At 42.1% G+C, this 25,883-nt stretch overlaps 1 protein-coding gene across 2 annotated transcripts in view; it reads left to right on the forward strand.

Moving 5' to 3' along the window:
* ARNT2 (aryl hydrocarbon receptor nuclear translocator 2) overlaps nt 1-25,883 on the forward strand; it is a 95,567-nt gene that overhangs the window by 61,431 nt on the left and 8,253 nt on the right. For both annotated transcript variants that reach the window (XM_041469237.1, XM_041469238.1), the window contains 9 exons: nt 2,061-2,137; nt 3,918-4,052; nt 4,843-4,917; nt 8,872-9,023; nt 14,877-14,949; nt 15,107-15,230; nt 19,317-19,416; nt 21,954-22,092; nt 24,531-24,696. In XM_041469237.1, the coding sequence (XP_041325171.1) occupies nt 2,061-2,137; nt 3,918-4,052; nt 4,843-4,917; nt 8,872-9,023; nt 14,877-14,949; nt 15,107-15,230; nt 19,317-19,416; nt 21,954-22,092; nt 24,531-24,696 (1,041 nt within the window). The remainder of the gene's footprint in view (nt 1-2,060; nt 2,138-3,917; nt 4,053-4,842; nt 4,918-8,871; nt 9,024-14,876; nt 14,950-15,106; nt 15,231-19,316; nt 19,417-21,953; nt 22,093-24,530; nt 24,697-25,883) is intronic.

Here is a 25,883-nt window from a genome sequence, read left to right on the forward strand (position 1 = left end):
GTGCTAAAGCAAAAGTAAATCTCATCTACAAATGCACCCTCCCTTATAAAGACACCCAGAGTTGAATCTTTGGAAATATCAGCTGAAGAATAAAGAAAATAATTTCTCACTGTGGAATGCTGCCAGTAATATCACCTACATTGCAGAGAAGCTGAAAATCTTTTTGTCGTATTTTTTCACTAGGCACTTTGGGAAGGGGTTAACAATCCACTGGGTCATGTATTGATTAATTGCAGGCAGATTGGTTTTTATTCATAGAGTGTGGCATAATCCGACTAAGATATTTTCCATTTTGCTATACAGACCAAATGTAATCCATCTTGGGCAAAAGGGGAAAAAAAAGACAAAAATTAGAACAACAGCCTCCCTTTGTCAACAAAGTGACATCAGAAATAATGTTGCTTAGCTAGGTTTAATTTTGGAGGCTGTTTATGTTACTTTGATTTTATTTGACCAGTAGCAAGCATGGACCAAGTTCCTAAAAAGGAAATCACTGTTGAAAGCTACAGAGAAAAAAAGATTATGCAAAGTGGAAGCTGTCCAGCTGTATCTTTGCTGTCCTTTGCAATACTCTGTGCCACTAAGGAAATGATTGGAGAAAGCTTTTGAGTTCAAAGGAATATACTTTAAATGTGTCCTTCTCAAATGGAAAACTCCATTTGAAAGGGATCTTTTGGTTAAGGTTATCCAACTGGAAGGCTTAGAGTTATGTCCTTAAAACATAACTCAACACTTGTTAGATAATAATGCTTCTCCTTTGTAAAGCTCCCCTTGATAAAATTCTAGTTATCAGTAGGGGGCTGCAAATAATGTTGTGCACCCCAGATTGTGAAATGACTGCAGAACAAGTTTCAATATATTGTACAAAAACATGGGGGAGTTTCCTTCATATGTGGTGTATTTTGTTTTATTGTATAGTTCAATGTATAGTCAAAAGACCAAAAAATACTTGTAAAATGCTGTTTGGAAGCTGATGGTCAGATAATATTCAACTGTTTTGATACAAAATAACATCCTTAGAGATGACTCCATTCACCAACATTTTTAGTCATTTTTCAGAGATGTCATTTACGAAAGTGGTGTGTTGTCATCCTCTGGACTGTCCAAAGATTGTCTTACACTGGGGATTATAAATGTAAAAAATAAAGTGGCTGTTGTTTCAGAAATGGTAGCTGCTTTGCAATTAATTTTGTTAATGCTTTGAAGTGCCTCTTAAATGATTCACTGCCTGTTATGACTGAATTCCTTGAAAATCCTTGTGAAAGAGTTTACAGATCACTTAAAATAGGTCAGTGGTGTCACTCCTGGAAGACGTTTTTCCAAGTGTTTTATACGAACTTGGTATCTCAGTACTGGAGTTGGGAAATAGCCTTAGCTCAAAGCTTAGCCAACAAGCAAGAAAACAGTGCTAATCTGAGTGTTCCTATTTGTGAAACACTGAGATGGAAAATAGTACACATGTATATTTTGAAGCTATTCCTGTGTTTATAGTAGTCACTCCTGTTACACAGCTGGAACGAGCAGTGTTAGCAAAGCATCCGCATTTTTTTCAGTCTTTCAATGTAACAACGCAAGTTTAGTCCATTATAGAAAAAAGTAAAACCAGCTGTTCAATATGAGCACAGAATTAGTGATTAATTTAGGCTGGGGCTTGTTTTTAAGGCTCATTATAAAATATTATTTACAAAGAAAACTGAACATAGTGTGCATTCACTGACCGTGTTAAGTGACCCCATTGTTCCATAACGTGCTGGTGGAGCAGCACTCATGGAAATGTTATTGTCCATCTTGGTGTATAATGAAATTTTAGTATCTGCTTTGTCTTCAGCAGCCAAAATTGCTGCTGTGAGTACTGTGTATACATGTGAGGTATATAGGATTGAGCACAACTGAGAAGCATCATATAATCTGAATCCAGAAATAGTAACTGAATCTTAGAGAAGAAAATGAGGTTATTTTGTAAGATTTAGAGCATCTAGAAAAGTACAGAGCTAGGACAGCAGCATCTCTGTTTATCCCAATTTCCTAATTATAACAGTATTTATTATTGCTTACTCCAGGAATGACTATACCAGAAGAAGATGCTGATGTGGGACAAGGTAGTAAATACTGCCTCGTGGCAATAGGAAGGCTTCAGGTAATGCCAGTCTTTCCATATACAAACTATTTCTGAGGGCATGGTCATTGTTCTGTTGTGGTTCTAAAAGAATTGCGCACTGTTTTGCTACTAGACTGTAACTTTTTACATGCCTCCAGGGTGTGTAGGGCTGGGGTCTTGGAGGTAGTGAGAAACGTGGCAGTGCAGGTGCTGCAGGTGGTGGGTTAACGTGACCCCCAGAGCCAGTGATACACTCCCTGCCATTTTTCCAGTCATTCACTCTCTGACTAATCAACTACTTGAAAAACTGTGATTGCAGGAGTTATTCTGAAAATGGTAAAGATAAAGCAGTCAAGAGGCACTTCAGAAATCATAGCTTTATTCTCAGCATGTATTGTGTTATGCATTCAGATGAGATGTGAGCTGAAGGAACAGGGAGAAAAACATTTTCCTTCCTTTTTTGTGCAGAGGGTTGCAATTGTTGTAGTGCATTTCCTCCTTTGTGCATTGCTGAGCAATGAGTTCAGAGCTGTGAGCTAAAGCAGCCGTGGTGAATCTCCTTCCCCACAGCAGGGAGGACAGTTTTTATCTTCCTGGTCTGGGAATTCTGCCATGGGTGAACATGTTTGAGCCTCTTGCATGATCCCCTGCACTTGCTGCCATCTGCTAGGAGGGGATTACTCCTCCTGACAAGGTGGAATGACCCTTGCACAGGGGCCAGACCCATCTTACCCGAGGTGAGCAGCCTGCAGGTGTTAGCACATCTGCAGAGTGGCTCTGCATGGCCATGGCAGAGCTGCACAAGTACTGCAGGATGAGTTGCAGGTTAATCATGCTTTCGTAATCAGGAGTAATATATTCCACTAATGGAAAGGAGGAAGTTATGGGTGTTCATGTGTTACAACTTCCAAAGAAAAATTATTTCCAAGTAATGTCAAAATGTCGTTACATTAGAGGAGCCATTGTGGTATGTGAGGGCGGGCAGGAGGAAGCTCTGTGGTGGGTTAAATCAGAAAGGAGTCAGGGTGCACAAATTAAAAACTCTTGTTCTCTAACAGCAAGTTGAAACCTTGCAGATGGTTAACTGTCTGATCAGCTCTGAATTAGCGAAAAAATAAGATTTTACTCATTTTGCATTGTTAGCAGAGATAGCTCTGGAAGTTGTAAAAAAATCAGTGGTCTCCTTTGTACCTCCAGTGGGAAAGAATGGATATGAAGTGGCCTGATAGCACAGATTTCAGGCAGAGAGCTGAAAATGCACAGTTCTCACACAATCTTCTGGTGAGATTTGAGAATATTTAGAGAGCTGCCACTTGCTGGTTTGATATCCCCTACCTCAGCCTCTGGAGGACGTGGTTCAGGTCCTGTAGGTGTTTCAGGTGAGGTTCATGTTACCTGAAACAGGAGTGTTTAGTCTGAGCAGTTCTGTTGGTTAGATAATGGGTTGGTTTCATATCCTAAGATGGGTGGACTGCATTGTCCTCTGCAAGTCATTCATTCATGGTTGACAGAGATAGGAACCACAGTGCCTGGTGTGCTGCAAAGTGAGATGAATCCAGCTGGACATTCATCCTCAGTAAATCCCCCCTTCCTGGGAACTTCTGCTGTGTTTGTTTCTCTGCTGTGCTGTTAATCCTCACTAGATGCCATGGGGTGAGATACTTACCCTGCAAACTGGCCTAAAGGCCGTTCTCCCATTTATCTGTGCTGTTGTTTCATTTTACTTCCTTCAGCTGCTAGCAGTCTGCCAGCAGATTCTGTCCTTTAGCTGCGGGTCAGCCGTGGCTTTGGGTGACTGCTGTGACTCTCTTGGCCCTAGGTGACCAGCTCTCCCGTGTGCATGGACATGAACGGCATGTCGGTGCCCACGGAGTTCCTGTCCCGCCACAACTCGGATGGAGTCATCACCTTTGTGGACCCAAGGTGCATCAGCGTCATTGGCTACCAGCCCCAGGTCTGTGGCCCCTGGGAATGTGGAGAGTGGGTGCAGCTAATGCAGAAAATGCCATTGCAAACATGAGGAACTTGTAGCTGATAATTCATACATCAGGCACTGAATGCTGCTGGTTTTTCTTTGCTGTCCACGCCTCTGTGTGGGGTATCTGTTTAGATCTGATTAAAATTCTAACAGCAGAGTGCTCTGAGCCTTACACAGCTTTCCAATGAAGACATTTCTGTGATAGGAAGTTAACAGTGCTTGGAGAGAGTTTTAGTCCTGTAGACCTTTGATTCTGCCAATCTCTTGAACAATAAGCAAACATAATTTACAGCATCTATTTTCCTTTAGGCTTACATCTGCTCCTCTGAACAGCAGGCTAGTACAGAACTGAGTAGAATAGTAAATGAATCACAGCTCTCCCTCAGATAACTCCCAGCAGTTGTAATTTAGAGGCAAAAGTAGTTCCTTGTTCATTTGCTTATTCATATTTTTTTTAATTTTAAGTTTATAATAATAAACTTTATAATAAGTGTTTTTACAAAGATTAGTGCCATAAAATGAGCTGTAGTAGCAGATGTCAGTCTTCTCAAGACATCATTTCACAGGTATTAGAAAATAACTTAAACTTTTTTGTAAAAACATAAGGCATGATGTCTACAAACCTTGTTTGTGTGGTTCATCCCTGATTAACTGAGTAGTCCCATTAAGTTTGGTAGAGCTTGTGTTTGCAAGAATTACTTGCAGGTCTGCAAATGCATTTGTGTTGTGATTTGGGTTTTTTACATAGCTTTATGTTTTGTTCTAGGATCTTCTGGGGAAAGATATTTTAGAATTCTGCCATCCTGAAGACCAAAGCCATTTGCGAGAGAGTTTCCAACAGGTGCTGTGTCCTGCTCCTTTTGTTCCACACTTTATTATTTTGTCCAGAGAAGTAGTTTTTATCTTATTTTATTTTTATGCAAGAGAAGAAGTGGCAAGATACAAAACAATTTGTTGGTCAGTTATCAGTTGGTTAACCTGCATAATAAATGGTGGCTTAAACTGCAGCGTGGGTAGACAGTATTTTCATAAATAAATTCTAGTTATATATCTGGTTTTTTGCTGCACAGAGTGAACTGTTTTGCAGATGCCTGTGTTGATCCCCCTATGTTAAGTGGTAACCAAAATGATTTACCTTCCAAGATGGGCTGTTGATTTGGAAGTAGTTACATCCCTCTCTGATGCTGGATTGTTTGTAACTGAGTTCTCTGCTAGCATAGATGATTTGCTTCTTCATGTACTTTAATGGAGTTACACCACTTTATATCAACATGTAATTTGGCTCTTTTTCTCTGTTAGATATTGAAATGTACAGGGAAGTAACAAAAGAAATGCAACATACAGGAAGAGTTACTGGTTTGGATTAAATTTTACCGTGGGCCACATTTACATCAGCTGAATCAGTGACATTTATTCCTTTGCAGAGCTTGCTGTTTCATGCATTAGCAGGGCTTTCCCTGAGCTGTCTCCTTATTGCTGGGCTTTTCAGTACCTTTCCTGCTGCACCAGAACACCCAGAACAGGATGTTTAACCTATTGCTGAGGCTCAGTTGATCTAAGTGGTTCCAGATTTTCTAGCAACAGCCAATAGCTCAACTGAGTTGTGTTGATGCATCTTGTGTTGGATGCTGAGATGTATTTTCAGCTGTGAAATGTGGATATGAAGTGACTTCTAAGTAATTTGTATAGCCAACTGTTTCGTTCAGGCGTGGCATGCACAGACAGAGCCTCTGGGGGAAAAACAACTAAATGCTGTGTCCCTAGAACAGATTGTGACACTGAGGTTATGGTCTCTGCAGAAGTGTTGGAGATGGTGTAAGATATTTGTCCTCTTGAGCTGTTTCTCACCATCCCCCCTTCAACAGGGACTATCAGCCCATGGCCAAGTGTGCCTCCAGTTCCCTCGCACAGACTGAGTGCAAACAGCAGCCTTTTTAAATTCAAGATGTTGGTTCACAGGCTGTGAGAGTTCAATGCTTTAAACAGGTCACCACACCCAGCACATCTCCTCTGCCCCAGCTTGGCTGGGGGTGTGATGCTGCAGCTGGATCCTCCTAATAGGGGACTGTCACCAGGAGTCAGCTCTTCTCTCCTGCTTGCCTCTTCCCCACCTTCCTGCTGCCTTGGTGCTGGCATGGATGGCCTTGCTGGGAGGGCTGAGGCCCTAATTCCTTCTGCTTGGAACTTCCAGCTTTGGGCTGGTTCAGCTCCCTGAACTGCTGCCTGATGGCACCAGTGGCACCAGAGCAGTGAGAACACATATGCTGTTTTTCGGTGGTGCCCAAATGATTGATTCCACTCATCTGTCCAAGGGACAGTGACAGAGAGCTGCTGGATAATGGCCTGTCAAACACCCTCTGCAGGGAATCCATCCGGTGATTGCCTGGGTCTCAGCAGGGCTGGCTAACATTGCAGTTAATGATTTGGTCCTCCCCACGTTCCCTGGGAGGGAGATCAGGCTGTGGCAGGCTGCCAGTGTGTCCCTGAGCTCTGCTGCTGGGGACTCCACTGTCACCACTCACTGCTAGGCATGTGCACAAGTGATTTGCTGGATCAGGGACCTACATGGTTTGTTTGAGGTCAGGAAGAAAGACAGCAGGAAAAAATGCAATTAGAAGTGAAAGTTCTTGCTCACTCAATCTATGTCCAATCTATGAAAATAGTGTGTGTTTCCTTAGCAGGCAATGCCTTCTTGGGTGTATTTTTGTTCAGTACAGTAGCAGTGTGATTGGGGCTGTTATTCCCATCATGCAGTAAAAGACTGAAGTAAACAGTTCAGCTTTCCACCAGGTGGTTTTTATTTCCGAAGAATATAAGAAAGTAAAGTTTAATCATTAGCTTTGAAATTCTTTGTGCTGGTTTGTTTGTGTGCTCTGTCTTAAGACAGTTCAGGATTTTCCCACCAGCAATCTCTCTGCTTTATATATTATTGCAGAATTACTGTTTGCTTAATCAGGGTTTCAGGGTAATAGATCGTTGTTTGTTTTATTAGTTAGTTTGGACTTAGAAATCTCTTAATTAAAAAGGTAACTATGATTTCAAATAAACTCTTTTTTCTTTTCTACCTAAAACCTGAAAACTTGACACTTCTTATTTGCTGACAGTATCAGAACCAGGCTGGTGCATAACAGAGGAGGGAGGGAGGGTGGGTTTTGCAATTTTTGGTCAACTGCCAGTATCTATCTCAGAGCTTTATTTCCTTGGGAAGATAAATTCATTCATCAGGGTGGGAAAAATCAGGCCAGAATAAGATAGTCTCAAGGCTAAGACAAACAAATACGGGTTAATATCAAAGCGTCCAGTCTACAGCTGTTGGATACCCAGTAGAATACTATTCAGATTGAACACTCTACACCAGCTCTGTGGTTGCTGCCCTGGGTGTGGTAGTAGAAAATTGCTGATAAAAGAATGTTGCTCAGTGAGCTCAGAAAAACCCAGTAAAAGCATTAAAAAACCCCCAAGAAAACCAACCAAAAGTCATTTACTTCATTAGGATTTTGAACTTTCCTGGGCTTTGCTAAAGCTTGTGTCTTCTATTTGCATTATCTTCTGTTTGCATTCTTTCCATTTAGTCCCATATCCAGTTGATTAATTTGAAGTGCAAACCTCTGAAAAAAGCAGGATTAGAACATTTTTCTTAATCTAATTGCTTGTCATTGAAGACAGAGGGTAAATAGTGGGACTTCTACTTTTAGAGAATACAGGCTGCAGATAGCTAATAAAAAGTAAATTCCAGATGTTAATGATTAAGAATCCACAAGATGTGGCATTTATTTGCAGTAGACCTTCCCTTTCCTTCCTTGAGGCAGCCCTGAGATAGCCTGGTGGAAAAGCTGTAAAATATAAACAGAGATAGGCCAGGTAAGTGCCAGCTGAACCATGAAAGTTTTCTTCTGGCTTAACCCCAGATTGTTGGATAACACGTGAAATGCAGTTGCAGGGCCAATGTGAGAAAATTGCTTTGAATGTACTTTATTTGGCTGCTTCTTAATCCTCACTTGGTGCCCAACTGTTGGCTTGAACAAAGCTTCAGTTACCAAACCCAGACATCTGAATTCTTAGTTGGAAACACATAGCCTGTGCAAGCAAGGAATTTATTCTGTTAAAATGGACAGTGGCTTATCAGTGTTCTCTACATTCAAACACTGGCTCACTCTTTTAAGCTAGAAGCAAGTGATTCTTGTTAGCAATTTGCCATCCTAGAGAGTCTTTTAATATGTTTGGGGCCGGGGGGAACCAACACCTGGTGGTTTGTAGAAAAACAAAAAATGAACACCACTGTTTTTAAGCATTGTCCTAATTTTGCTGCTGATTTATCACACATATTAATTGTATTGCTGGGTATCCAAGCAGAAAAGCAGTCAACCTCAAAATGGCTTTTTTTGTGGGCTTTTGTTTAGCTGCAGTGATTGGTTTATGGTTTACAGATACACATTTAAAAGATCCTCAGTTTGGTTTCTGTCAATCTTTTGATAAGTGTTTTGCATTAAAACATTCTTAAAGTTCCTGTGTTGGGATAACAGCACAACCTGATGATTGTCCTGAGTCTGTATTCTTTTTCTAAGAAGGCTGGAAATTGGCATTTTATATGACAAAGCATGAGGATTTCATCCTGAAGGAGATAGCTGTAAACATGGATAGGATTTTGTGTATTCTCTCCAAATAAAAAATTCCTCTGCTGTCCCCATAGCTTTCTGTAATTCAAGTTTAAAATGCACCAGTTGCTGCTGTTGACTATTCATTTGCACAGCAGATAGCAATCTCCTGTTATTAACCTTTCCAAATGGCTTTGCAGGTGGTGAAACTGAAAGGTCAAGTCCTGTCTGTGATGTATCGGTTTCGCACCAAAAACCGGGAGTGGATGCTGATCAGAACCAGCAGCTTCACCTTTCAGAACCCTTATTCTGATGAGATTGAATACATCATCTGCACCAACACTAATGTCAAGTATGTGCATTTCTGGGTGCTCCCCTCTGTGCTTTTGAAGGAATTGTAACCATTCTTTTTCCCTGTAAAGCACATCCCAGTTTTTTAACAGATACTTTTTGTTTCTGTCTAACAGTGCAGGCTGTAACAGGGTTTTGCTGCATCAGGAGATCTCCCAGTGTAGCTGTTTCTCCGTGTCATTATCCTGTGATGCTTCCAGGGCCTGGCTGCACTGGGGGGAAACGTCACTTATCTGTTATGTCATTAGACAAGGCCATTGATCTCAGTCCAGGCTGCCTTGAACTAAAGCAGAGCTTCCAGCAGCACAACAGCTGTCCTGATACTGGAGGAAGGTTAGCCTGACTCCTGAGCCAAAAGAAAATTCTGTGTCCATGTTCATTGTGATCATACCATTCTGTAATTCTGGGCTCTTCTGCTTCAGCTGTGTCTATTTTACGACCTAAGGAAGCTGGCAGAATTATTTCCTAGTAGGGTTGATTGGGAAGGGTTCCTGATAGTTTAGATTTGATAGAATATCCCCAGGGATGGGGGTGATCCAACTGCTTATCTTAAGAGGAAAATGAAATCATCCTGTCTTGGAATTAATATTTTCAAAAATCTTTCATTTCATGGCCTCTTAGGAGGAGGTCACACTCAGAGTATGGTGGAGGTTGATCTCTGTGGACTGAGCAGAGATGCTTTTGGAGCCTGCTGAGTTCTCAGCCAGTAACTGCAGAACCTAATCTGGCCTTGATTGCTTTATATTGTGAGGGTTTTTTAATAAATGTTTCTTCTTTCCAATATAAACTTAATCTATTCTTAAAATTCAATCTGCTTCTGGTCTGACCAGAGATTTTTTGCCAAGTCTTTAGCTGGGAGGAAATTACTGTGTTTGAGATCTCAGCCTTAGACCATATATCGGAAATGCTGAACGGGCCGTCTGCTGCTGGAGGTGCCTGCTGAGAGCTCCACTGCAAAACCAAACCTCTGGGGCTTTGGCACTGGAGTTTGGAAGTGCCTCTGGGCATTCCTTGTCTTGCTTCTTTAGCCATGGCACATACCTGGACTGGAAGGGCTGTGCATTCACTTACATGGAACCCAGCATCACAATTGTTTTCCTGTTTTTGTTTTTCTGCATACCCAAAAAGTTGGGCTTAAACTGAATAGTTAAGCTCATTGAAAACAGGCAAATGTGTCTTAAAATCAGACAGCTTGTCTGCACTGTGCATCAAAATAGCTATTTCCACATTTCTGCTGTCCCATAATACTTTTTCAGATAATTTGTATATGCGAAAACACGCCTGCAAAGTAAAAAACATCTTCTGAGGTTTGTCCCAGGCTGGCTTAATATTGTGCTTTGTTCCCAAGAGGCCACAGAGGAAAAAGTGGGGCTGGAGGCTTATGTTGTGTTGACTCTGGGAATGCTTTTTTCTGAGCCTGCACTGTACAGTTCAGCTTGGCACCACAGCACTCCCTGTGATGAATAGCACTGTGCCAGCTCCTGGCTCTGCTTCCATCTCTCTTGCTCGGTTTGAATAACAACCCAGAAATGCTGACCTAATATGGAAGTTGCCTGCTGCTACTTTGACAGAGGATGTTCCCTCTTTCCTGTCATGTTGAAAATGTTCTGAAATGGGCAAGATACAGCCCATTATACTCCTGCTTTTGAATAGTAGAAAGAATGCATTATTCAAACTGGTTTTGGTTTTCCCCTTATTCTCTCCCAGTTCTCAGATTTCCAAAGAGGACTTACTGTAAAGTACTGCAGTTCCTGCCTGGTTTTGGATTTTTTTTTCCTCCCTACATTTGGGGTCATGTTTTGACTTCTGATTTCCTAGCTGCCCTGAAGAGTTGTACGTCATGGTGATTTCCAGCTGCTCATGAAGCTGCTGCTGGGACTGGTGGTTTGGCACCAGCCCTGGTGTGTGTGGCCATCCTTACGTGTTCCTGGAAGGTGCTCTGGGTCCAGCAAGGTGCTTCCCATGGAGACCAGGCAGGGATGCCTTGCTCTGCCCAGCTGGAGGCACAGAGACAGATTTGATATGCCTATCACTGTGGTAACCTAGGCAGCCCCATAAAAAACAGGCTTGAGGTAGTTAAAAATTCAGCATGAAATCGTAAAGACAATACAGCCAAAAAGTGGGTTTGAATCTGTTTTTAACTGAGGATAGTTTAAAGCCACAGTGCATACATCTGTATGTGTCTGTTAATAGAATAGCTCAAGCTGGTCAGTGAACAGCATTTTCCCAAAAGACTGTAGAGGGCAGTGATGATTCCAGTTGTGGAGGGATTTATTGATTTTTACTGTTATTTGTTGGCTTGGTCTGGTTGTTCTGTTTCTTTTTTTTTGTTTCTTTTTTGTTTCTTTTATTTTTTTCCTTTTTTTTAATAAAGATACTCCTTTGGAGCTTCACACAGCGAAATGTCCAAACTTGCTTTTGGTACAGAAGGATAAGGAAATAATTAGGTTCAAATGTTCACTTGGTTCTTTGCAAAAAAAAAAAAAAAAAAGAAAAGAAAAGAAAACTTCTCTCAGTTTCACTTGGGTGTAGTCATCCAAGAGAAACTTCCTGGAGAAATGAAGCATTTAACATTTCACATTTGGGCTGTGTTGGGCTGTGAAGAAGAGTCCCCTGTTTGACCATGTCTTCCTGTGTAGTTGGGACTGTTTGATTTCCAAAGAGAAAAATAATTGTTATCACTGTTTATTTATTATACAGATGGAGCAGTGTTTGAATAAAAGAATGTTGTGGTGACAGGTTATATAAAGGTCTTATATGTATGTGTGTATATATATAGTGTGTGTGTATATATGTGTGTGTGTGTGCGTGTGTAGATATATAGATATATATATATATACATATATATATATACATCAAAATAAAAAAGAGGTATTTTTGTGGTCTGTGTGGAATATCTGATGTTTCATTTTTGGAAGCCACAAGTCCTGGGCTGTACTGTGTGAATTTATGAGTCCTGTGGTTGTCCTGAGTCTCGAGACTTGTTGTGTTGGAGTGAGTTGGCCCAGGTTGCTGCTGGAAGCAGCCTGCTGGATGAATCAGCCTGTGGGAGAGATGCTTTCTGCTCTGAGTTCTCCTGGGCCAAAATACTGAACAGATCAGCTATGCTGATAAAATTGCAGTTGGTGGTAGTGGTGGTAAGGACTTTCTTGTGCTCTTGTGTCATCTGTGGTCTGACACTGCTGTTAGACAGACCCTTTCACAGGGCTGAGTTGAAGCTCTAGGCTAAAAGAGGGAGATACTGAGAATTTCTGAAAGTGGATTTTACAACCACAGCCCCAAGGCTTTTACTACTGTGCTTTTGTCCAAACCAGACACAGGAAACACATGTGCCTGTATTGCATAAAACTAGCTTGGTAGGGATGCAGGATTGTTGTTTCTCTCCCACCAAAGAGCCTGTTAAAGTTCAAATAATTTTTTGTTTACTCTGATGCCTGGAAAGGGAACCAGTGACTTCAGTTTTCATAGAGAGAGCTTAACATCCTCTTGAATGTCAAGAGAACTTCCACACTGTCTTCCTTTTTCCTCCATGTGTATGTACTAAAGTAAATTTGAAGTAACTATCAAAGCCTTCAGATTTGCTGAACCATTCTTGTCCAGGCCAAGGGCTTTCCCAGTTTCATACTGAACCTGTGGGTCAGTATAGACAGAATCCACTGCTGACCCAGACAATGCCTCACTTGCTGTGTTGGCACTGTAGAGCCAAGGAATTGTTTATTTACTCCTTGAACCCCTGAAACTGAAAGTGAAACCAAGGACAGTTTTTGGCTTCAAAGTTAGAAGGCAACTTTGAGTTTTGCCCAAACTGATGTTAATCCCTTATCCTGTTTCATTTTTACTGTCCAGCAGTTGAGTGACTGAAGGGGCCTGCCCGTGTTGGCTGTCAGAGGGGCTGGTGGGATGGCAGGGTCTGAAGCAGCAGCACTGAGCTCTCCCTGGTCAGCTGCTCCATGAATTGCTGCACATTTTCTTTCAGGTTTCAAGCACCATTTAAACTATTTATGCAGTAGCAGCCAACAACAACAGAAGATGCTACCCTGGCTTTGCATTTCAATCTTAATTAAGTGCAGCATAGCTTGCACAGGGTTCAGTAAAGATACACATAACTATTTGGCTTTTATAGGAAATGGATTTTGGGAGGTTGTTCCCAAAGTTCAGTGCTGTTAGCGCAATGTGGTGTTTATATTGTAGTGCAGCTTAATGGGTATTAGAGATGAAAGATAGAGAGGGGAGAAGGAGCACTAAGTTAGAGAAGTGCCTACAAAACAAATAACGAGTGAGTGTGCTGTTTGGTTTGGCTCATTTGTATGTATATGGCTGAATCAAGAAAACATTCTTTATTAGGAACAGAGCAGAGCCTAATGTGCTGTTTATTGACACACGCACCGAGTCGGTGGTAATAAAAACAAATGAAAGAGTGTAATTAGCTTTCACGTTAACAACGGGGTTTGATGGGTGTTTATTGTCCACGGGGTGGTGTTTAGAAACTTCCCCATAGATTCCCCACGATTCCATTGCCTCCTGTAGTTCTGTTGGAGAAGTCTGCATTTTCTGCTTGTGAACAAAGAATGTCTTTGCATACCAGAGGTAATTTTTAGGAATTTTCTGTTTGCTAAAATAATAGGGAAAATCCATGGCTCTCTAATGGATTGGAGGACTGCCTTTTTTTGCATGTTACTGCTAGGACAAAAGTTATTCCCTGTATTATGTGTTCTCACACTGTAGGGCTTGCAGAAGGCTCTTGGCCACTTACTCTGACCTGCTGTTTGTTGCAGGACACAGATTTTTGCCATGGAGAATAAAAACTGACCAAAGCGTCTCCTGGAAAAGCTTCAAGGGATAGCAAAATGTGTAACTTACTTCAGTAGCTTGTTTGAGTGATTCCTCACTTTTCCACCAGTTTGTGTCTAATTTGTCGTTTGACTTTGACTGCAAGTTTGTCTCTCAGTCCCTTGGCATTTGAATCTATTTCAAAATGTAAAAGAAGATTTGGATGGAAATCTGAAATTTAACTGTGGCTAAAAATACATTGTCATTTTCCAGAATTTCAAATCCATGATCTTGTTTTTTTGCAAAATCTCATATATTCCTGCCTGTCCAAGTATCATCTCTCTGGGGAAAGACACACATGGTGTGTAATTCCTGGTTTTTGTGTGATTTTTCCTTTAGAAAGAAGCCAGAAACATACACAAACTGTGAGCACTGTCAAGGATCATTTACAAATACCAAATCCAAGTATTTTGTCAGTTTAAGTCCAATCCTATTGTAATCTCTGAGCTCTAGCATAATTGTGGGGGTTCATATCTTCTTAACTAACTGAACCAAGAGCCTCACAAAGATGAGTGTTCTACCCCCGCATCTCCAGGCCAGAAGTTTTCTTGCCTGTTGTGACCAAGCAACAAAAAGCAGCTGTTAATCAGAGGTGTAAAACGTCTGGATAACTTCAAGCTGCTGAGGTGTTCTGTCATTAGGCATCTTCCTGGAGAGCAAGCTTACTGTTTCCTTCAGCAGGATCAGAGGGGGTTCTTCTGTGCTCATCCTTGAGAATAGGAAGACAATGAATTAAGAATAGTGAATTTTTAAATCCATTAGAAGGAGATTGTATTCCATCCTCCATTACTTACCCACCTACATTTCTGTGCTATCACAGCAAAACTCTTCCTGTGCTCTGTTGCATTCCTGTGGAGCAGGTTTTTTCAATGAGAAAGCTGTAAAAACAGATGGATCTCACAGGAAAGGATTTAGTAAATCATCTGAGACACGTTCCACTGGGAGTGTAAAACAGGAGACCATGACTATTCCTTTTTGTATCTTAATTGTTTTTTGTAAGAAAGTCATTTTGTCTCCCTTGCAGACAACTTCAGCAACAGCAAGCAGAACTCGAAGTACATCAAAGAGATGGGCTGTCATCCTATGACTTATCTCAGGTGAAATTTCTCAGATTTTTCTTTTTGTGCCTGTGATCATTTAAGATGTAAAACAACAGCACATTTCAGCAAAACTAAAAGTACGTTGTGACTGTCCCTGAATTCCTTTTTGTCAAATACAGTAGAGGGAATCACCTTCCTCTCTGTATCTCAACAGGTGCCTGTTCCAAGTATACCAGCTAATGTTCATGAGGGTGGAAAGTCTGTGGAAAAGCCTGATGCTATCTTCTCCCAAGAGAGAGATCCTAGATTTGCTGAGATGTTTGCTGGAATAACTGCTTGTAAGTGAATGTCCCTGATGTTTAATTTATAATACTGTGATAAGCTTGGTTACATGGTGTAGAGCACATCTTCAAGAGAATGAAGAGAAACTGCTGTGTGGCAGAGAATTTTCTAAGCAGCATCAGTCTTTGGGACATTTCTTAGCATTTGTCATTAGTTGGTGTTTCCCTAAAGATGATGGAGTAAATTCAAAGAGGGAAGGATGGTTTTATAGTCACCAGAGCTGCCTGGTTTTGATTCTCTTTTCATTTCACAGGGACACCTTAGGCAGTGCTCCTAGATACTAAATATACTGAGCAGAACATTCCATTTCTAAGTATATATTTTCTTTCCTAAACAGCATATGTAAATTTATTTCTCTAAATAGGGACATATTTCTCTGAAAAAGGGACAAGAAAGTTACCAGATAGTCTTAAGATAGGCTGCAGTTTTTTATCAAATCACCAGCTTCTGTATTAGTGTTTTCAGAGTCATATGCTGCCAGCCGTATACTTGTTCTCTGGCCAGTTGAAGCATCTCCAGTCATGTTACCTGGTTGTGAGGAGTCCTTGCTCTTTTTCCCACAACTTTTAAAATTTTTAGCAAGTTCTTCTAAGAGTGACTCTCAGGAACACTTTGTTGTTCTGTATTCCTTGGAAATTACTGTGAGGACAGAGTCCTTACTGGTGCCCTTACCAAAGGATTTCCCAGCCCTGTTGTAAGAGGTAACAGCCAACTTGTCAGTCAGACAGATGGAGCTGTCTCAAAGTAGCCCCAGCCTGTGCTGCCTGTTGCCCAAACAGACAGAAACCACTAAGACTGGCAGCTGAAGGCATCATCTGAAATATATATCTGTAGCAAACCAGCCAATGCCATGGCTTGTGGAAGAGCTCATTGATTGTTTATTGTTCTTAACTGTCCTCACTGAAAAAGAGGAATTTTTACATTTGTTTTAAATAAATCAATGTGCAAGTGTCATGCAGTGCGGGGAGGAAACAACCCACAGGGTTTGAGTGCAGGGGTGTTGGAAGGCGACCTCGCTGTTGGTTTCTTGTGTCTGGATTGGCTTTTTCAGTTGGAGAAGACATTGTAACTGCAATATGTACTTGATACTCTGTCCTCCTGTTGCTAGGACTTCTCTGCTATTCCTGTTCATCCTTCTCTGTTTACTTGAACAGTGGACTCAACAGCTGAGGCCATAAAAGGGGTCCATTAGAAGGTAGCAAAACTCCAACCCTAAACACCAGAATATGTTTCTCCAAGCAAGAACATCTTGCTTTTTGGCTGCCTTACTGGCTCTTTTTCAGGCAGCTCTCAGCTGCTTGTAGGAAGGGGTTAGTGTTAAGGGTGTCACAAGCTGTGAGGTAGCTGGGAGGTTATGTTCTTGGAAATGCCATTTCTCCTTTCATTCTTATCAATTTACAAGCTGTGCTTTTTTTGGGACATTCTCCCTCTCTGAATTTCTCATGGGAGCTGTGATCAAGGTCTCCTCTGAATGATAAAGGATGGTTCCCAGTCAGGGATGAGGCACCCTGTCCAACACCAATATTGACAAGCCAGAGTGCTGCCTGCCAGACATTTGCCTTATGTTGATACCTGATCTCGTTCTGTAAGAACATGGGCTGACACAGGGAGAGTGCTGCTATAATTCCATGTAGTGGCCACACTTCATTAAAACCCCAGAAGTTGGGAGAGGAAGCCTGGCTTCACCAATTCATGCAAGTGATTTGAAGCATGGGATGATGCAGTTCTTGGAGAGAGATTCACTTAAGAGGCAGAAATGTTGGAGATACTGGTCCTGCTGGGGGAAGGGACATCACTGACCAGTGGAGTTTAGAGACAAACAGGTAAAATTCACCAAAAAAAACCAAAAAACAAAAAACAAAAAAAAAACCAAACAAACAAAGAAAATATCAGTGCTGTACCAAAGGTGAAAGCAGAGAATTATGTGAAAAATCCTGTAGGAATACAGCTGGGAGAGATGTGGGCCAGATTCAGAGGCTAAAGGGCATTCAGGGTAACTCAGGAAGGAGAATTAGCTGCTTGCTATTAGTTTAGCTGTTCCCTTTGTCTTGGCCTCATCCTGTGGCACAGACCCTGGTAGCTGCCATGGTAACTCTGCTCCACTTGAGGAATTCCAGTTCATTTGGGGCACTCTCAGTTTTTCTGGTGAGTTGTTCTCAAATATCTAAAGCACCCGCAGGATTTTGGCTCAGTCTCTTCCAGCCCTGAGAGTTTGGTTTCCCTGCAAAGGGTGGCCTTAGAAAATGGGGCATCTCCTGCAAGAATGACATTACTGCAGAAAAAGACAAATTCATCTGTCCTTCATCTCAGAGATATGCCAACCCATTGTCAGTTCTTCCTGCTATATGCACAACCTTTTCTACACCTCGTCCCCATTTCTCCCTGTTGTTGTTTTTAAATATGAGGGTGTGGTTTTGCAACCCAGCCTTGGTTTCTGTGCTGGGCAGTAGGTAGCCAGGGAGGAATTTCTACAAATTTCTGCATTACAAAGACAAGCAATGCCAGCTTCCATCAGTGGCATCCACACTCCAAGACTCCTGTGAGGGAATTTGAGGTGACTTTTTTCTTTTGAGAGGCAAGCTTAGGTTCTTGTTAGGAACATAATGTAAGAACAACTTAGGTAACAGAGAAGAGCTGCTGTGTGTTGGAGGCCTTTGGTGAGTCACACTCAGGAGGTCTCTGAAAGCTAGGGAAAGCTAAAAAAATTTTTAAACACCTAAAAAATACTTCTGTTATTTGTGAGTTGAGTGGGTCTTTTGTCCGAGAGAGCATCTTGTGAAATGAGTGGGAATCTGAGAAGAGCAAAGGGGAAAATGAGGGGGCAGACTTGATTTCTAGGCCTGTCAAGTGCATGGCAACATATGGGTGCAAAACCATCAGTGAGTTGCAGGGTGTTTTGCACTTGGAGGGAAGATGGAGAAGGTGAATAAAGGGTGGTGTAGCAGACCTGTAAATTATTTTAAGAGAAGTACTAGTGAGATTTCCCTGAGCTTTGGAATAATCCAGTACCAGAAAATTAAATTAAGGGACCAAATGGTGCTGTTCACCCAATCTTGTTTCATTCAATTAGAGATTGATCTCCAGTTCCCACATTAAGGGTAGACTATAAAAGTTAATAGCATCTCTTTGTGCAATTTATTCACTACACTCATTTGTCTTTCACCCCTCTGGGGTACTTCCATTCTATTTCATGGTTCCCCATCCTCTTTCATGGCTCCCCGTCCTATTTCATGGCTTCCCATCATTTTTCATGGCTCCCCCAAGCCACATGAGGACAGCAAATTCCACAACAGACCTGTGTTTTGCCTTGGCACAGCTCAGGTGTGCAGGTCTTGTGACACTCAGGAGCAAAGTGCCTCCAGCCACCTGGGATGCAGGTGGGGCTGCAGGTTGTCACCCCAGCATCAGCAGGCAGTGCCACCAGGCTGCAGGGGAGGTGGGTGCTCCTTGGGCTGTCCCAGGGAGCAGATTGTCAGCTGCTTAGGAGAGAGCTCTTGGACACCCTTGGGTTCTTTAACCCAGCAGGGTGGGGGCTCTCAGCTGCCACCTCAGTGCAGACAGGCTGTGGTTACAGCAGTGGGGCTGGAGGACTTTTCCTGGTGGCAGAAATGTGCCCTCACCTGAGCCACAGAGGTGCTAATGCATCACACACCAGACCAGGCTGGTTTCCTGTGCCATCCCTCCATCCCCTGGGCAGCCCCAAACACCTTTCTTCCAGAGCAGCTTTGTTCCCCTCTCCAGCCTGTGCCTGGGGCACCCCTCACTCCCCACGTGGAGCAGCTTTCAGCAGGTCAGGGCTGTGTGGCCAGAGGACACAACCAGCACAATGTTCCATGCAAACAGTGGCATTAACAACCCACAGCCTCTCAGGAGAGTGTAGAGCATACGCAAGCCAACTGTGCCTCTGCTTTCACATTGAATTGTCACTTTGTGTCCTTCCTAAGGTGTTCCACAGGGCTTCTTCATGAAGCCTGAAGAAGGCAAGAAAACAACATACATTGTAATTGTCTTTAAATATTTTTTCCTTCATTATCTCACCCCCTAAATTAATTCTTTTTTTGTGATTTGCTTTTCTCTTGTAGCAGATAAAAAAATGATGGCCTCTGCATCCACAGCAGGGAACCAGCAACTTTACTCACAGGGAAGCCCATTTCAGCCAGGACACTCGGGAAAGACTTTCAGGTATTTGGTGCAGATCCTGAATGTGTCAGTTCCTGTCTGAGAGGGGGAAACTGTCCCCCTGCAGTACTGTGGAAACAAAACCAACCCAAGGTGCAAGAGCTTTCTTTACATGAATGAATTTTACTTTGTGTACACTTCACTGCTGGTGATGTTTCAGCTCTTAGGCTGGGCTTACAAGCTGAGATGATTTGGGTATTTCTCTTAAAAATATTGGCTGGTAAGTAGGTACTTTTTGCTGTGATATTGTAGTTGGAAAAAAGCTAAGGAGCAGCAACAAATTCTGAAGGAAAATAACTCTGAGAGATAAAAGGACGGGGTCAGAGATCTGAGGAACATTCAACCAAGCTGGGAAGGTGCAAAGATTTGTTTTGCACTTCAGCTGTCACTGCTCCTGCTGAAGGGCTGCCTTGAAGGGCGTTGATGTGGGTATCAAAGGGAACAGAGGGGTGCTGCATCCATAGTCCAAGGTGAGGACTGGGACAGGGGCATCAATACTTTTCTAAGGCAGGTTCCAAATAAAGGTGGTAGAAGGTGGTGGTCTGGAATGTTCCAAAGCATTTTTGAGTTCTTCTAAGTGTGTGTCATTGCCTACCAGCTGGCAATACAGGTTCCAGTTGCTTTTGGAAAGTGTGGTAGCAGCAATCATGTTGACCTTAGTGCCTTGTGATATCACCACTGTCTTACTGGAGTTTAGTTCTCCTGTTCAAACCAGCCAAGGCTGTGAAAGGGAAGGAGCAGCCACTCAGAACCTGCCACTTCCTTGAACTGGAAAACATTGGCAAACAGTGATTTTATTTAAACCAATGTGCTCTTAAAGTCATAATTGCTAATAATCTAAGTGAAGAGAAATAAGATCCATGTGAGTGTGTTTTGTCAAATTAAAACCAAGTATAACTTGGGGAGATATGAGAGTTAAATGAAATGTCTTTTAATTGGATATTGTGTATTACTGGGTGACTGACTTGCCATCTGGGGGTTTGGCTTGTGTTCTGTTCATTTCCTTTGCTAATTCCTGATGTTTAACTGTAGCTTTTTTTCCTACTGCTATTCTGTTACATCAAGTAATGGCTTGCATTTCTGCCAGAACTTCCACTCTCAGTGCACTGTCCTCTTTATAATCTCCAGCCTGGCCCATTCAGTCACTGAGCCTGGGCAGCCTCTAGGCACTGCTCTACAGAAATCTGCTTTCAAAGTACAGTTCCAGATACAGTCCAAGCTCCTTAGGTGATGGGACTTGCCAGTCCAGCTGAGAAGGTTTTGGCAGTAGGGCCAGCTCTCCCCAGCAGCTGCTGTGTGCTCCAGCCAGATTTAGATGGACTTTCTGGTCTACATTTCCCTCTTTGGAGACTCTGTGATAATATAAAATAAAAATAAAACAGATATTTTAAAAAATTAGAAAATGCTACGAAGCATTTCTAAACATACACTTTGCTTTTAGGCAGTAAGAACTCCAGAATAACAACTCACATATTCACATGCCTGCCACGTTTTGCTTACACTCTGGGAGGGATTCTGTCAGCCTTTTCCAAGGATTCAGCCTTGTTTACTTCTTTTTCCAATCTGCATTCTTCTCTCTCTGTAAGATTGTGAAAATAAACAATAGGGATGGGATTGGAGAAAAGAACAAGCTGTTTCAGTGGATCCACAAAAGTGGTTTTGTGTGCTGTCTTCATTTCTATTCATTTCTATATGGTAAAAAATATGGTTTTATATATAAAAGTACAGTCACAATGTATAGTTGTGTAAATTCCATTGCTCAAGACTTCCATGGGAATAAAATGGTGAAGCAGAGCAGTTCCTTCATAAATTTTTTCTTAAAATTAGGAATTTCTAGGTATTTATCTGTAGTGAACTTCAGTAAGTAGGAAACAGCTAACATAAAGAAATTTAAAATACTATTTTTTACTATTATTAGTGTTCCAAAGTTACTACATGAGTTTAACTTCCTGTCTTGATTATTCTTTTGCCAGGGTATATAACTGCCTGTTCTTCTTTAGCATCAGTTGGTGAAAAAAGAATTAAAAGCCCTTATTTTTAATATGTAGTACATAATTCTTCATTTCCCAGGCAGGAAACAAATAAGGAAGTGCTTATAAGTATCATCTTTTGTGCCCATCTTCATTTAGAATGGCATTTAAGCAAATTATTAAATGCTGTTGACTTTAAGCACAAATTTGTGATGAAGTACCTGCTTGAATACTCTCTGCAAACCAGATTTTTAATGCATTAAATGTTAAACTGGTGTGGGGCTAAGTGTGTATGCACCATGTGTGGGACTGTATTTATTCTTAGAAGCCCTTTCCAAGAGATTACTGAAGTCTAATTCAAAACAATTCTGCCTGCTGTGTCTATTAGGACTGACATTTAGAATGCCAGTGTGTTTCATAGTTTTGTGATGGTTCTCAGTCATTTTTCTTACCAAGACAGACTGAATAATTAGCTTTAATGTATCGTCAGTATTTCTTTATCTGGGATACAAGCTGTGCATTGGGAACAGGCCCTACAAATGAGGCTCTGTGTCTGTTCTGAACCCTTAGTTCATCTGTGGTGCACGTGCCTGGTGTCAACGACATCCAGTCTTCCTCCTCGACGGGCCAGAACCTGACCCAGATATCCCGGCAGCTCAACCAGAGCCAGGTGGCCTGGACGGGAAATCGCCCACCGTTTCCAGGACAGGTACTGGTTTCAAGTGATTCATTTTCATGGGCTTTAAAGATTTGCACTCTCTGTGCTTTTTACAGAAGTGTTAGTAAACCCGTTTATGGTGCCAGGGTAATTAATTTGTGGCTGGGGTGGAGGTGTGGCAGTGTGAGCAGCTGCCCCGTGTGTGGCTGCTCCTGGTTTGGGGTGGTGGTCACTGAGGTGGCAGTGGCTGCACTGACCCAAACCCCACTGCAAGTTCTTGTCCTGCATTTGTTTTATGTGTTCACTGGATGAAGGATGATCTTCTGCTTTAGTATTAAGCCTGTGAATTAAATCTCTCTTGGGCCAGCCTTGCACCCAGCAGTGTTACCTGCTGTTATCAGGGTGGGCAGAAGGGGCAGGTGCAAATCCAGGCGTGGATTGGGAGCAGAGGCTGTTCAGCCTGGTGTTCCTCCATTAGCACTGCCCAGCACAGCTCACACTGCTGTGTGCTGGAGGAAACAGCACATACCTCCATCAGATGCACTGTGCTTGGCAGTGTTAGCCCAGAAATCACCTCTTCTTCTGTGTAACTGTTAAAAAATGGTTCAAAACTCTATTAAAAGACAAATAATATGAAGTAAGTTTGATCTTAATAATGCTGCTCTTAATCCCTCCTGAGTTCTCGTTGTTTGGCAGGCTGGAATGACATGTTGGGGTGGTCACTAAATAAATTTCCAATAAGTGAATTGTTTCCACATTAATCACTGATTATTCCCAGCCCTCAGAGTGTCATGGTTCTCTGTCACACGTGGTTAATGAAATCCAGTCACAACATTAACTCATTTCTTCAAATGATATGGAAGGTGCTGAAAATGACTAAAACAAATTACTCATCCCTCTTACTGCACAAATTCTGTCCAAATCAACTGAGTTTGGATGTGAATGTAAGGAAATTGAAATTAATTCTTCCATCTTACATAAAGTAAAATGGAGCTAAGCCTTGCAGAAGTGACATGCTGAGCTCCCACTGCCATTGTAGAAATGGCAGAAATGTACAGTTTCTTAGCTTGGAACTGAAGTGAAGACTTAATAGCATCTTCCATATGTTATATGCCTGTTGGGATCTGTTCTCCTCCCCCAGCTCCCCTGCATTTGCCCAAAAATCATAGAATCATTAAGCTTGGAAAAGGCCTTTATGGTCCTCAAGTCCAACCATTGCTGCCAATTTCACCACTAACCCCCATCTCCAGGTGCCACATCCACACACCTCCTGGGATGGTGACTCAATCTGTTCCTTGGGCAGCCTCTTCGTGTTCTTGACAGCCCTTTTGGTGAAGGAATTTTTCCTGCTGAGAAGTGATGGGAAGTGGCTCAGTGAGCACTTCTGCCAGCTGCCTCAGTGCCCTTGCAAGGATCCTGCCCAGCCCATGGACCTGTGTGTGTCTGAGTGGTGTAGCAGGTCACTGACCTTTTCCTCTTGGATTGTGGGGCTTCATTCTGCTCCCTGTCCCTCTCTTCCTGGGAAGAGCAGCTTCCTTTACCTGCACTGATTGCCAATAACAGTGCACATCATGACAGATATCCAGAGATGTACTCACCTTCAATTTCTCTTTGTGGGCTTGGTTAGGCAGTGAGTTTTTCTCGGGACTGCTGGACTTACTCATCATGTGAGAAATGGTTTATAATCAGATCCTATCTGTGCACCATACATTAGCACATGGCTTTGGATGGAGCACTTCACTCCCTTTAGCCCCAGTGTACCAGTTGTGCATGTCTCAAAGCAGCCTCTGCAGTGTTTAACCTCTTGTGTAACATTCTGGGAGATCCTCTGACAGAGCTGTTATGTAGGTGAAATGACAGTAACCTGGATTTTAGTACTTTTGAATTAACTCAGCTGCCCAATTAAAGCAATGTTAGGCTGTTTCTTCCCTTCTGCCAGGACTTGGTGATTCACCCTTCCAAGCCCTTTACAAGGCAAAGTAACTGCTGCCTGTATTTCATAGGCAGGGAGAGAAAGCAGCTCATTAGCTTTGAAAACTGCTTTGACCCTTTAGTCCTAAGCACTGGAGACTCTGGTCATCTGAGTCCTGCATGTGTTCTGCAGGACATCCAGATAACTGATTTCACTGTGGCACTGCAAAATCAATACACCTGGAAAATAAAGATGAATTCTTCATACCTGTTGAGTTTGAGATTAATCCTCATAATAGTGGTAAAAGAAATCCTGGTTTTCCACATAGCTCTGATACAGAGTACCTGTGAGCTAATCAGCAGGACAGGTGTAGTAGGTGTTGGTTTATGCTCTGTTTTACTCCTTCTGCAGCAGTAACCTGGCTTGGACAGAAATGAAATACAGCTGAGACAGGAGAAACGTGCCTGTTGGCATCCACAGAGTTTATTTAGTCTTTGCTTTATGTTGCAAAAAGTGATTCTGCTGTGCTGTTCCCCAATAATAAAACTTTTTCCTTCGTTAACACTTTATTCCTCAGCAAATTCCATCTCAGTCTGGCAAGGCTCAGTCGTCTCCCTTTGGCATTGGAACAAGTCACACCTACCCAGCTGACCCATCATCTTACAGCCCCCTGTCCAGCCCAGCCACCTCTTCTCCAAGTGGGAATGCCTACTCCAGCTTGGCAAACCGAAGTGCAGGCTTTGGTGAGTTTTAAATGGTGTAACACAGAAATGCACATAGAAATGAAACTCTTCAGCATTAACTTCATTAAAAATCTTCTGATATTTAAACAGTAAAATTTGTTTTTTATTGTTCTTTTTATTGTTCTTTTGGTGGGTCAGTTGGGAAGCCCAGGTGGTGAAAGAGTTTTGCTTTCTGCTACTGCGTAGAGAGGACAGAACTGACCTGTTCCCTCCACGCTCCATCTCCACATCCAACACATTCAGAATATTGTTGTTTTATGGTATGAGGGAACTTTTTTTTTTCCCCCAGTAAATGGTGTCCTGAAAGATTCAAAATTTGCTTATATATCTAATAATAATAAATGATTAATAAATAAATGACTAATAATCATCCTCCCAAATTGTGGTCAACTGGTTCAATTTGCTTTTTTTTTTTTCATTTTTTTATCTTCTTCATAGTGGTGTCCTCTTGCACTGAGATTGCACGTTAGAGTTTGGCTGAAAACAGGATTTATTTTTTGCCCCCAGTGCTACCAACCTAATCAGAGTAGTTGCCATGTTTTGCAATGGTTTTCTTTTCCTATTATATGCTAATTTGGTGGCATTCAGACTGTGACACAGTAGGTAACCCCTTGGTAAATTTTCTGCGCTCGACCAGAAGAATAATATTCAAGAGTAAAATATATAATGGATTCCATGAAAAATCAATAAGGTGCAATCCCAAAGGCACAGGTAGCAGTGTGCTGATGTGTGCTGTTTGCTCCTGTACCTGGGGAACAGACCTGGCACAGACCTGTGCCTAGAAAAAGGGCATTGGGATGGAGCTCTTCCCACACAGCTTATTCCTCCCTCCATTTCCATTCCCACCAGGCATTGTACATTTGTTTATGAGACAGCCTTGTATTTCAGGCTTAAGCTACTTGGCAAGAACCCTTTCACTTAATGAGAAACATCTCCTGACCTACATCAGTTTGGGTGCTATTAATAACCCAGCCTTCACGGAGACGAGCGGCTTCGAGCGCCGGCTGGCAGGAGCTGCTCTGCTGAAAAGAAGCATCATTTGCTTCACTCACTTAATTTCACTGTGTTGTTCTGAGGGGAAATAAAACAAAACAAACTTGCAGCTTGCTTTTAAAGGGTAACTTAGATGAATTTTATTTTGGCTCTTAAAATGTCTGCAGGGTTTTTGAGTCAGCTGGATTACTGTT

The sequence above is a fragment of the Pyrgilauda ruficollis genome, unplaced genomic scaffold (genome assembly GCF_017590135.1).
Source record: "Pyrgilauda ruficollis isolate IOZ18807 unplaced genomic scaffold, ASM1759013v1 scaffold23, whole genome shotgun sequence".
NCBI lineage: Eukaryota > Metazoa > Chordata > Aves > Passeriformes > Passeridae > Pyrgilauda > Pyrgilauda ruficollis.